We start from the raw sequence: 12,979 nt of genomic DNA, 5'->3' as shown, positions 1-12,979 counted from the left end.
ACCCTGCACTCCCAGAGGAACCCCTTGGATCAAGCATGCACTCTCAAGACAGCCCTAGAAGATCTATTTAGGGACCAGAGCAACAGAATCTCCGCAGGCCTCAGAGGCCAAATTGTTACTTTATGGAATAAAATGGAGTCCGTTTTATTCCAAACATACTTAGAATCGGAAATAGCCACAGCTAAACTGGAGGGCCACTTATAAGGAAGGAGGAGCAAAAAATATGCCACAGCGCGCTCCCTCCTATGCAGATGTGCTGAGGACACCGGCTCAGTGTGACCACACAGCCATCTAACCAATACAAGCCAGGAGAAATCCACCACTCGGCCACCTAACCTTGTAGTGTTGAGACCCCTTAATAAAGAGGACAGACATTCTAGTGAAGGCATTAAGCAGGCAATAACTGATAAACTCTCCGATGACCTAAGGACTACGAAAATAAAATCTGTGCGAAAGACAAGGAATCCAGGGGTGGTCATCGAAACAGAGACCACAGAGGAAATAATAGCCAACCCCAAGATCGCAACCCTGGGGCTCAGAGCTGAACCCCCAAGAAGGAATTGGCCCTCCATCCTTATATACAATCTAGATAAGGATATAAAACCCGAGGAGGCCGCAACAGAATTGTTTGACAGAAATCTGTCCAAACATTTGCCAGATCAAAATCTAAATGACCATGTGACACCCAAGCACACCATCAAGACCAAGTCCTCGAGCACAGTCAACTGGTCTGTAGAACCGAGCCCGGTAGCTTGGCAAATACTTATAAATCAGACTAGAGTTTATATACATTGGGGTAACCACTGATTCTGCGAACATGTGGCTATCATCAAATGCTACAATTTCTGCAAGTTCAGACACACGTCGCACTCATGCTCCCAGGCTGTGCGAACCTGTGGCCACTGCGCTGGCAAGGGCCACAACTTCACCGACTACCCAAATAAGAGCACAGATGCAGTTTGTGCTAACTGCAAGTCAGAAAATGGATGCCTCCTATTCCCTCAGAGACAGCATGTGTCCCATATACCAAAAATACAAGAGCTTGACCCAATCCAGAACAGATTATGGCACCACACCATTAACAATTCAACACTAAAGTAATCAAATTCTTCCAGCTAAATGCTCATAGAACCAGGGCAGTGGCCGACCAGGTCAGGATGAAAGCTGACGATGAAAATATAGATATCATCATACTCCAAGAACCATACGCAGCTACCAATAAAGTAAGGGGATACCCCCTACAATACAAGATCATACAAAGGGTACTAGGAAAGTTTTGCAATACAGCTTTGTTTATTTAATTTTTTCAAAGTAATTTCCTCTACATTCAATACACCTCTCCATCCTCCGAAACCAATCTTTAAACCAGTTCTGCCAAGTTTCACTAGGGAGTAAAGCACACTCGTTGTCCCAAGCCCGTAGAAGGTCCTCATCACTGGAAAACCACCTCCCTTTTAGCTTCATTTTCACATGCGGGAACAGTGCAAAGTCGCAGGGAGCAAGGTCTGGACTGTAGGGAGGGTGCTCGAGAAGTTTCAGTCCTGTCGTGGTCAAATATTCAGTGCAGGCTTTGGCGCGGTGAGCTGGAGCATTTTCGTGATGGAGGTACCAGGTGTCCATTCTTGACTTTGGCCGCAGGTTCTTCATAGATCCAATGACTTTAGGCAGGCATTGTTCAGTATACCACTTAGCTGTGACTGTCTTCTGCGTGTCCAAAACGACACGTTCCACAATTCCACTCGATTTGAAAAATACAGCTATCATTTTCTTCTTTACAGATCGGGATTTTCTGACAATTACGGGTGTGTCGTCATCATCAAAGACCCAAACTTTGTTTTGAGCCTTGGTCGGCAGATCGTAATAGTACAGCCAAGTCTCGTCACCTGTCACGATGTTGTTCACATTCTGAGATTGTCCCTTATCAAACTTTTTTAACATCTCCCGGCACCAAGTCACACGTCGTGTCATCTGCTCTTCAGTCAGTTGATGCGGCACCCAGAGAGAACAAAGTTTCTTCACGTGCAAATGATCTTGCAGAATCGAACGAATTGCTGGTGCATTTAGGCCCAAAGTATCCTCTATCTGTTGGTAGGTCACTCGCCTGTTTTCGTCAAGCATTTTCCTCACAGCAGTAACGTTTTCCTCCGTAACTGACGTTTGTGGCCTTCCCGGCCTCTCAGAATCCTCCAGAGTGAAATTTCCCCTTTGGAATTCTCTATACCACCTGAATATCGTTGTACGATGTGGACAATCATCATCTAGTGCAAGAGTAATTTCTTCTAAGCACTGGTCTATGGTTAACCCACGCACGAAATTATACCGCAAATCTGTCCTTATCTCATTTCGTGACCACGATGCCATCGCAAGCACTTTACACTCTCACTACCAATGAATAACTGAGCCCATCGACTTGCCGCGGCAGCTACTATGCACGTATGAACATGTCTCAACATGCAGCAACGAGCAGCTTCCTGTGATTCATTGTTGCGTCATATTGCAAAACTTTCCTAGTACCCTTTATACAGCCTGAAAATGAAATCCTATGGGCTGCTATTGTGGTCAGAAACCCAGATATAACAGTTATCAGGATCACTCACCTCTGCATGGCCTGGGCAGTCTGTGCACATCTTATCTCAGCACTGGGAGCCTTCTATGTTGTAGCCCTTTATTGCCGCCCTGGAGAGGACATAATGATGGCTACAAGATACCTAGAACCTGTAACAAATATCCTCCCTGACCAGAAACTAATAATAAGAATGGACGTGAACTGCAGGTCACCAGCTTGGTACAGCCATACCCCAGACAGGCAGGGTACAAGGAATGGGCAGCACCTGGAGGAATTCCTAGCAACATCAACGATAACAGTGCTAAACCAACTTAATCAACTACCGACTTACTGCAACCTACGATGGGAATCAACCATCGATGTCTCCCTAGCCACTAGGAACATTGCTGGCAATATAACAGACTGGACAGTTCAGGATGCCTGGACAATGTCCGACCACAGGGTCTTGACCTTCCAACTCAGAGACCATCAGAGACAATATCCTGAGAGAAAAATGCTGCAAGATATGCGCTGAACACTGCAAACTGGAACCAATTCAGAGACACTTTAATAGCAGAAAAGATACACAGCAAGCTGCAATTCAAACAGACCAAGACACTGACCAACTCCAAAAACAGTCACAGCGATTATCACTAAAACAGCAAATATTGCCATAAAACGAAGAAAAACCTGCCTCAGGTGCTGTACCATGGTGGAGTCCGGAGTTCCAGAGGCTCCGAAGAGAAGTCCAGGACAAATGAAAAGCATTCCAGAGAGCCAGACACTCCTGGCCTGCCCCTGAAGTGGATGCACTGCGGGAAATCTACAGGGAGGCCAGAAACCAGTACGCCTCGCTCATACGCAGAAGTAAACAACTCTCGTGGGAAAATCTGGTCACAACCACTGGCAACACTGACCTCTGGGGGGTGGTCTACAAAGTAACCACTAATAAACTCCCCAGGGGAGAGGTAATTTCAACCACCATAACACAACAGGGAGATGCTACCAATTCTTGGGAGGCATCTGTCAACAATATTTTGGATGCAACCTTCCACTCTCATGTAGACCTGCAGACACCCCAAAAAAATCTATCCTAAGGAAGTGGACCAATATCCACTTCCTTAGGATCTCTGCAACCAAAACAGACTCCATTCTCCTCAAGGGTGCCCTAGATTACAGGAGACCCCACAGATTAAGATTGATGGTATCGCTCTATGACTGTCTAAGGAACTAAGATACCTGGGAGTAATACTGGACCCCACTCTCTCTCCTTCCAGGCACACTTGAAATACATCCGTAAGAAGATACGGGGCTATACAGCCCTTGTTACCAGAGTCGCAAAAAGGGACCGGGGATTGAAAAAGAAGACTCTCAAGCTGTTTTACAAAGCCGCCTTCCTGCCGATAGCTACCTATGCTTCCGGAGCATGGTACCCCAAAGTCACTATGGCTGTAAATCGCAGAATCCTCGACTCTATCCATAGAGTCATGCTGCTCGCTATAACCCGGGCCTGCAGCACAGTTAGCACCCACGCGCTGCAGGTGCTGGCGGGAACCCTACCTTTAGACCTCGAAGTAGCTAAATATGAAGTATTACATGAACTCTTCAAGGGAAGAGCCTGTACCTTCGCCAGCTTCGACACAGATCCTACCACAAACCGTTTGACTGAGAAAAAGAGACTTGCAAATCACCTCATGCAAACCTGGCAAACCAGATGGAAGAATTCCCCAAAGGGAGAAGTCACCAAACGATTCTTCCCCAACGTTGGAAAACTCTATTCAATGGCTCCAGCATGGTTCATGCCGGGACTCCATGCGACCTTCCTGCTAACAGGACATGGTGCCTTTAAGGCTAAACTTACAGCCCTGGGCATTACAGATAACCCTACTTACTGCTGTGGAGAGTTGGCACTACCTCCTGCATGAATGCCAGCTTTATGATGACCTGCACTGCCAGCTCATCACCCAGATCACCTTTTTGCCCAGAGATAGAGAACAACACCTCCTGGACAGGAGGCAGGAATATATTGCCTTCTCAAAGTTCACTGAAGACTTGTACAGAAGAAGATGGGACCTGAATGCACACTAGCCACAATGGCTAGAAGCCAAAATGTGCATAACACCAAAGATGACCTACCAAGCAACCATGAAGATAGACAAAAAATCTGAATGAAGGACAAATAGTAGCTGTTCTGGCGGCCTGAGCCAAGCACTAGCCTGGCTCTCCTTTAATACCCCTTCCTGGCAGGAGGACGAGACGATCAGTCGCCTCGCCCCCCTGCTACCCCACCTTTCCTTCTGGTGAGGCATGCCTTACTGACCACCTGGGGGAATCTCCTGTGTCCCCCATACTTCTGCCTTTTCCCCCAACCTTCTTCATCCCCTCCCCCACAATGCCCTACACACTAAATTTAATCTCGCCCAAAAATAATCTTAATTATCCTACGCACTGCCCTAGTCCTGCCATATGAATGCATGCACACGTGCTGTATGCAAACATCCAAAGTAATTACGACTGCATGGATGCGTATATATTATGTATCACTGCTGTGTATATGTGCATATATATGTATGTTCTTATATGTGTATGTGTACATAAGTTTTTTTTTTTTTTTTTTTTTTTAAGGTCCTAGCCACTGAAATCTCAGGAAATTATGCAGCAGGACCTGCCAGTGTAACTTAAGTCTACTGGGTTCCTGGTCTGCCTCCACGGAACAACGCTGGGCTCCAGCAGGGGTCCAGCGGCTAAATAACCAGATGAACAATGGTACACAACATTACACAGGTACAATACCCACACACTTTTAAACCTCTGGCGTTCCCAGGAAACTGGTACACCCACAAAGAAAGCAACGTGGAGATGGGGAAACCCCTGGTGCCGTATGACAACAATATACCTTACACTTCTACAAATTATGACGGTAAAATGGTTGCATGACTTAATTCAACCATTTAATGAATTAAGCTTGTTTTAAAGAAAGGATTCTTTTTTATTCCTCTAAATATAGTTAAAGACAATTTATTTTTAGTTATACAAAAATTCACATTTCTAAATCTTTACCTCATATAGTAATCCATCACCAGAAATAACTACAATTCCATTCCACTGAGGTAAAGTTAATGTTTTGACAAACTGCCATGCATGATTAGCTCTGTCTGAAAAATAACAATGCTAAACTAAAATAATAGATTATATGAAGGAATTATTTATTATCAAATTAATTTTATGTTTACACAGAGTTAAAACTAAGCCAATGAAACTATTTTCAAAACATGGTTATGAAAATAACACATTTTACAATGGAAGCATAAAATTTGATGAAATAACATTTACTGAGTTGCATTTTAGTAGGTTTAGTCTTCCTGTTGCACATGGAAGACAACTGTACAAGTTGGAGCAGTATGGCATTAAGGGTAAGTTGCTACAATGGATAAAAGGATGGTTGAGTGTGAGAAGATAAAGAGTAGTAATCAATGGACACTGCTCTTCATGGACTAATGTTATTAGTGGAGTTCCCCAGGGGTCCATGCTGGACCCATTGTGCTTTTCTGCATTTATCAATGATATTGATGAAGGTATATCAGGTTTAATGTCCAAGTTTACAGACAATACGAAGATTGGTAGGGTTCTTAATGACAGTACGCTACTACAACAGGATCTAGAAAAGTTAAGCAGATAGGTTGAGAAGTGGCAACTGAAGTTTAACATTGACAAATGCAAAGTACTGCATATGGGTAACAGCAACCCCAGAGTATCATACCAACTGTGCGGTACTATACTCAGGGTAGTGGAGAATGAGGCACCTCCGTAGCCAGGTAGGCAGGAGCAGCAGTGCGTAGCACACGCTTGCTGATTACACCAGGATTCGAGCCCATGACCACCAAATACGGAGAATGCGGAAAAGTCAGGGAATGACCACCGCATATCCCCGGAGCAATATGGCCTTAGTTGCTAATGCTCCTAAAAACCAAATAACAAACAAACAGTGGAGAATGAAAAAGGCCTGGGGGTAATTATGCAGTCAGACATGAAGTTTTCTGAGAAGTGCAGAGAGGCTGCAAGAGTAGCTCATGAGGTCTTGTCAATGATATATATGAATTTTGCTAGCAGGGATAAGGAGGTGATTATCCCCTTATATAAGGCAATGGTCAAGCCACCACACCTTGAGTACTGCATACAGGTCTGGAGGCCTCATTTTGGGAAAGATGTTGAGCTACTAGAACAAGTATAGAGAATGGCAATGAGATTAGCAAGTGGAACAAAAGGTTGCTGTTATAAAGATAGGCTTAACGTCTGCAAATTGCAACATTTGGAGATTAGGCACCTGCAAGGTAATATCTGATTGAGGTGTATAAGGCCTTGAATGGACAAACATTTGGAGTGAATGGATATTATTATTTTTTATTATTTATTAACACACAACTGTATATACATTCTCAAGTTATCTTAATCAATTTACATACAATATTAATCAATTTATATACAATATTTATATACAGATTTATATACATGCTCTTATATATACTGTAGTCTTTCTGTACATTGATTGTGTGTGTCCTGATATGAAGGGTGGCTCCTAGACACAAGCCCATCTCCACCTTTTACTCCTGAGAAAGCTCAGAACGTCTGCAAGACAGGCCTGAAAAAAAGAGTGTTATTTCAGGCCATTTCGCCACCAGGGATTAACTAACACCTGGATCCACCATTCTCTATGTGTGCTGTAGGTGAAATGGGAAGGTTTTTTTTTTTTTTTTTTTGGCTAATGCTAAATAAGCTTGCTTTCTTGAATTATATTAGTATTAGTAATGGCCACATGGTGCAAGGAAGCCTATGGCTTATGCTGCACTAGCCAAAAAAAAAAAAAAAAAAAACAAATAAATAAAATAATAAATAAATAGCAATAATAAATAAATAAAATAATAATAATAAGAAAAAAAATTAATAAATAAGAGAAAAGGAAATGGACAACCTAATTACCCTGGATAATTACCCTCCTCCCGTAGGTAATTATCCAGCTGACCTCTGAATTTCCCCAAACTGTCAGCCTCTACCACCCATGTAGGAAACTTATTCCAGTAATTTATAACTCACTGGCTCAAATAAAACTTCCTCCAATCCAATCTAAACATCTCTCCCCATAACTTGAAATTATGGCCCCTAGTTCTAGAATCATTTATAACCATGAAAGTTTTGTCCTCATTCATTTTGCTTATGCCTCTCAGAGCCTTAAACACCTCAATCAAGTTTCCGCTAAAGTGCCTTGTTTCCAAGCTCTCCAACCCACATATTTGAAGTCTTTCCTCATATGGATGCCCTTTTTCCAATCTCACCAGGTGAGTTACCCATCTCTGGACCTTTTCAAGAAGAACAATGTCTTTCTTTAGGTGCAGTCTCCATAACTGAACATAGTATTTCAAGTGTGGTCTAACAATAACAATGGGATTATGACGTCCTTATCCCTACTAGCAATTGTTCAAATACATCATCAATAGGACATCATGGGCCTTCCTTGCTGTCGTTGTTGTTATTTGGTTTTTAGGAGCATTAGCAACTAAGGCCATATTGCTCCGGGGATATGCGGTGGTCATTCCCTGACCTTTCCGCATCCTCCATATTTGGTGGCTCACGGGCTCGAATCCCGGTCTAATCAAGAAGCGTGTGCTACGCACTGCTGCTCCTGCCCACCTGGCTACGGAGGCACCGGCCTTCCTTGCAACCTGTCTACAATGCTCAGAGAACTTAAGTCTGACTGTATCGTAACACCCAAGTCTCTTTCCTCCACTACCAAGTTCAACTCTGCCAAGTGTATAAGTTATTTTGGGGTTACTGTTCCCAGGTGCAATACCTTACAATTTGCTGGATTAAAGCATAGCTGCCATTTTTCTGATCATCCCTGAAGTCTATCTAGGTCATTCTGAAGAAGCTCTGCTTGGTGTCGATCATTAACTACTCTATCAATCTTTACATCATCTGCAAATTTAGGTATCATGCCCTCTATCCCTTCATCGATGTCATTTATGAAAATCAAAAACAACAGTGGTCCTAATACTGATCCTTGGGGAACTCCACTTCTTACATCAACCCAATCTGAGGAATAACCATTTATCACAATACTCTGCCTCCTGTCCTGAAGCTATCCATCTAAGGATTTTCCCTGTGATTCCAACCTGTTCCAGCTTATAAAGTAACTGCTCATGTGGGAATGAGTCAAGTGCTTTGCTGAAATACAAATAAACAATGTCGAAATTATTCCCAAAGTCCAGCTCTTGAGTTACCCTGTCAAAATAGCTAACCAGATTAGATAAACATGATTTTCCCTTTTAGATCATTTAGATAAAAATTCCATTTCTATCTAAATGATCCTGAATTCCAACTTTGATCATTGTCTCCATGATTTTCCCTACTACTGAAGTTAGACTAACCGGCCGGTAATTTCCCACTTCACTCTTAGAATTGCCCTTATGTATTGGAGATACACTGGCACTTTTCCAATCCAACAGAAATCACTCCTGAGTCCAGTGATGCTCATATAATTAGCCTCAATGGTTCAATGCACTCACTTGCCGCTGCCCTTAAGATTATAGGGTATATGCCATCAACCCTGGGGGCCTTACTGGCCTGTAGGCTTGAAAGTTTTTTTTATTAAATAAGCGTGAAATTTCAACATCATTAATTACATTTTTTTCAACTTCACTCCCATAATTTCTCATTGATGTAAAGGGTTTTTCTTCTGTAAATATCAATGCAAAGTTGAGTTCATCTGCAACTTCAGCTGGGGTATCTCATACTAACCCACGTACATTATACTGTATAAGGGTCCAATCTGGTTTGTTCCCTTCTTTGCATTTATATATGTGAAGAATTCCTTATTCTCCCTTTTTGCTAGCGATTTCTCATAATCTGCCTTTGCCAGCCTAACATTTTCTGTGGCACTATTACAGATCAATTTGTAGCTGTTATACGCTTCTGTACTTTTTATTGCTCTAACTTTTCCATGCTGTCTCTTTCTGCTCAAGTAACCTGGCAACATCATTATTCATCCAACTTGGAATCCTCCTGGTGGAGTATTTTTTTAATGGTATATACGCATTCGAGGCTTCTGTGATTAATGTTTTAAAGGTATACCATAGTTAAATTGTATTCATACTCTGTGAGATATCTACCCAGTTAATAGAGGCCATGTAGCACCTTAAGCCGTCATAATTTCCTTTCCTGAAGTTATAACCCATTCCTTTGCCTTTAACTTCTGCTACCGCTCTCTTTATCATCCACTGTAGAACTCCATGATCACTTCCTACTACTAGTTCCTGTACTGTCAGCCCTATTATGTCATCTGGTTCATGGATGGCTGGTGGGTCTAGAGTATTGTTTTCCCTAGTACTTTCCCTGACATGTTGATACAAATAGCAATCATCTAGTTGATTTTAAAATTTTTGCCAGCATGTGGAGTGTCGCTCCCATTTGCTCCAATCAATTAGAGGCAAATTAAAATCGCCCATAATAAGACATTCACACTTACTTGCCCATTCCATTTGCATGTAGAGATTCTTATAATAATAATAATAAGATTCTTTATTAACATAAATTTTATACACTAGTGATTCCTTATACAGAAAGCCAGAGGAATCTTACAATTTGTTGTTTATACAAGTAATTTTGATTTATAAAAAAAAAATAATAATAATAATAATAATAACTAAATCATAATTAATAGATCAAAGCAAAGATAATAGTCAAAATGTAAAAATGAATGAAGTAGTAATTATAGCGAAAAAGGAATACAAGATGAGCAGAAACAAATTACATAAGTTAACTAAGATCGGCACTTACACAAATGTCCTTTACAAACAGCAAGATAGGGCAAGATGCCATCTCGGTATGCCTTGTCTATCGTCCACAGGTCGATGTCGATGTTGAGCGAGTTGAGTGTCCAGAGTCACATTAGGGAAGTGTCTCTTGAAATTCTGTAACCGTTGGAGCCTTGAGCATAAGGAGGGAGTACTACGGAGATGTCTGCCTGGCAAACGCCAACCAACCGTGTTCCAGATGTTGATGTGATCCTGCTTAGCTGAGCAAAGATGAAGGAATGACTTTATTTTTAGCACATGGGCTCTGTGGACTATGGGCGTATATTGCAGGTTGCAGCAGAGAGTAGATTTAGATGTTGTGTAGTTCTGGTGCGACCACAAGTTGGCCCACTTCAGCACCCAGAATTCAAGGCCCCATAGTTTCCTGAAGCTGGTGGGTGGTGCTGCCGACCAAACTTCCACGGCATAGGAGAGTACACTACAGAAATAAGTTGCGAGGTACTTCTTGATTATTTTCTTATTGTGCGTTTTGCAGAGATCAATTTTCATTCCCCAGAACGCTCTTAGGGCTTTGGAATACTGTGCTTGGATTTGTTTTTTATAGGTGAGCTTGGCATCCAGGATTACTCCTAGGAATTTGACACTGTCTGTGGGAGTCAGGACATTTCCTGCCAATACCGGAAGTAGAGAAAATGCAGTATCAGTAGAAGTCATCCGACTTGGCGTAAAGATGAGATAGTTTGACTTCTCTGGATTGACTGACAGGCCAAAAAATTTAGCATACTTACAGAATGTATTTAGGTAGCTGTTTAATGATTCAGAGGCGGTTTGTCTTTCTTGTGAAGGACCAACATTGCGTCTGCATGGCAAGTAGCAAACAATATCATCAGCATACGATAGGAACGCTGGAATTTGATCCATTAGTGGAACGAATATTGCTGCAAATAACAAGGCTGAGAGACAACCACCTTGTGGGATCCCTACTTCGACGCTTTTAGTGACTTCAACGCCATCGCCTTTGAAGTGAAGCATTCTCCTAGATAGCAAATTATTGAGGATCTCGAGCATATTTCCGGATATCCCGTAGAATCTCTCAAGTAAGGCAAGAAGGGGTGTTATTTGGACTGAGTCGAAAGCAGATTTCATGTCGAGAAAAATGGTGTGAAGATCTTCGTTGTCATTCCAGGCCTGAAGTATTTTCTGTGATAATGACTGTAGGCAGGTTACCGTAGATCTATTAGGCATGGCATAATGGGTGTGTTCTGGCCTATGCGCAAAGATGCGATATCATAATCTTCACAATTACCTGACCTGTAGATTACTCCCATTCTCATTATACCTTAGCATCCAACTATCACACCATACAGATTCTATATTAGCATGCAAAACGTCTGAATCCGGGAAGGCTTTCGTCATGCTCAGACTGCCTTTGATAAGAAGCATGATTCCATCACCCCTTCTATATTCCCTATCCTTGCTAAATACATTATACATTGCAGATGATACAAAGGTTGGCAGGGTTGTTAATGACAGTAATGGCAGTGTGTTACTGCAACAGGATCTAGATAATTTGGGCAGATGGGCTAAGAAGTGGCAACTGAAGTTTAACCTTGACAAATGCAAAGTACTGCATATGGGTAGAAGTAACCCCAGAGAAACGTACCAACCGTGTGGTACTACACTTAAGGTGGTAGAAAATGAAAAAGACCTGGGAGTAATTGTGCAGGCAGATATGAAGTTTTCTGAGCAATGCAGACAGGCTGCCAGGGCAGGTCATGGGGTTTTGTCAATGATATATAGGAATTTTGCTAGCAGGGAAAAGGAGGTGATTATCCCTCTGTATAAGGCAATGGTCAGGCCACGCCTTGAGTACTGCGTACAGGTCTGGAGGCCTCATTTTAGGAAGGATGTAGATTTACTTGAGCGTGTACAGAGAAGAGCAACAAGATTGGTGAGGGGAATGAAGGGATCCTCTTATCAAGAGAGGCTTAAGTTCTGCAAATTGCAGTGGCTGGAGACTAGGCACCTGCGCGATGATCTGATTGAGGTGTATAAGGCCTTGAATGGGTTCAGCACGCTGAATTCTGATGGGATCCTTCCACTTGTTCAGATTACGAACCTAAGGGGGCATAAATTCAAATTAAGAAAGGACAGATGTAGAATAGATGTGCGGATATTTGCCTTTAGCCAGCGGGTGGTTAATTGCTGGAACAAACTTCCATCTGTCGTTGTGGAAGGTTATAGGTTGAATAAATTTAAGGAGGAACTGGACAGGCATTTGGAGGGAATGGTGTGATTTTTTTTTTTTGGCTGATGCTGCATAAGCTCATAACATTTGCTTTCTTGCATCACATGCCACTACTACTACTACAACTACTACTGCATACCATACTGAAACTCATCATCCCCTATCTCCGGGTGGCACCACATTTCTGTAAGCCCTATTATGTCAACGTTACGTGTCCTAACGTGCAGCTCAAATTCACTCACTTTATTGACGACACTTTTGACATTACTGTACAAACAATTTAGACTTAGCGTTCTTGTATAGTTAACTACCCTGACACACCCCTTAAAGGTATTTAAGCCTGCTTCCTTGGTATTAGCTGCCCACTCATTTGAAATG

At 42.3% G+C, this 12,979-nt stretch overlaps 1 protein-coding gene across 1 annotated transcript in view; it reads right to left on the bottom strand.

Annotated features, from left to right (window-relative positions):
* LOC150084140 (sphingosine kinase 1-like) overlaps nt 1-12,979 on the bottom strand; it is a 105,397-nt gene that overhangs the window by 57,682 nt on the left and 34,736 nt on the right. The window contains exon 3 of the mRNA XM_090376131.1: nt 5,606-5,700. Coding sequence (XP_090232257.1) covers nt 5,606-5,700 — 95 coding nt within the window. The remainder of the gene's footprint in view (nt 1-5,605; nt 5,701-12,979) is intronic.

This window comes from Mastigoproctus giganteus, chromosome 6, assembly GCF_048544385.1.
Source record: "Mastigoproctus giganteus isolate SK-2022 chromosome 6, ASM4854438v1, whole genome shotgun sequence".
NCBI classification, from domain to species: Eukaryota; Metazoa; Arthropoda; class Arachnida; order Uropygi; family Thelyphonidae; genus Mastigoproctus; species Mastigoproctus giganteus.
The sequence above is the reverse complement of the archived record's forward strand: the minus strand, read 5'-3'. Positions and strand labels throughout refer to the sequence as shown.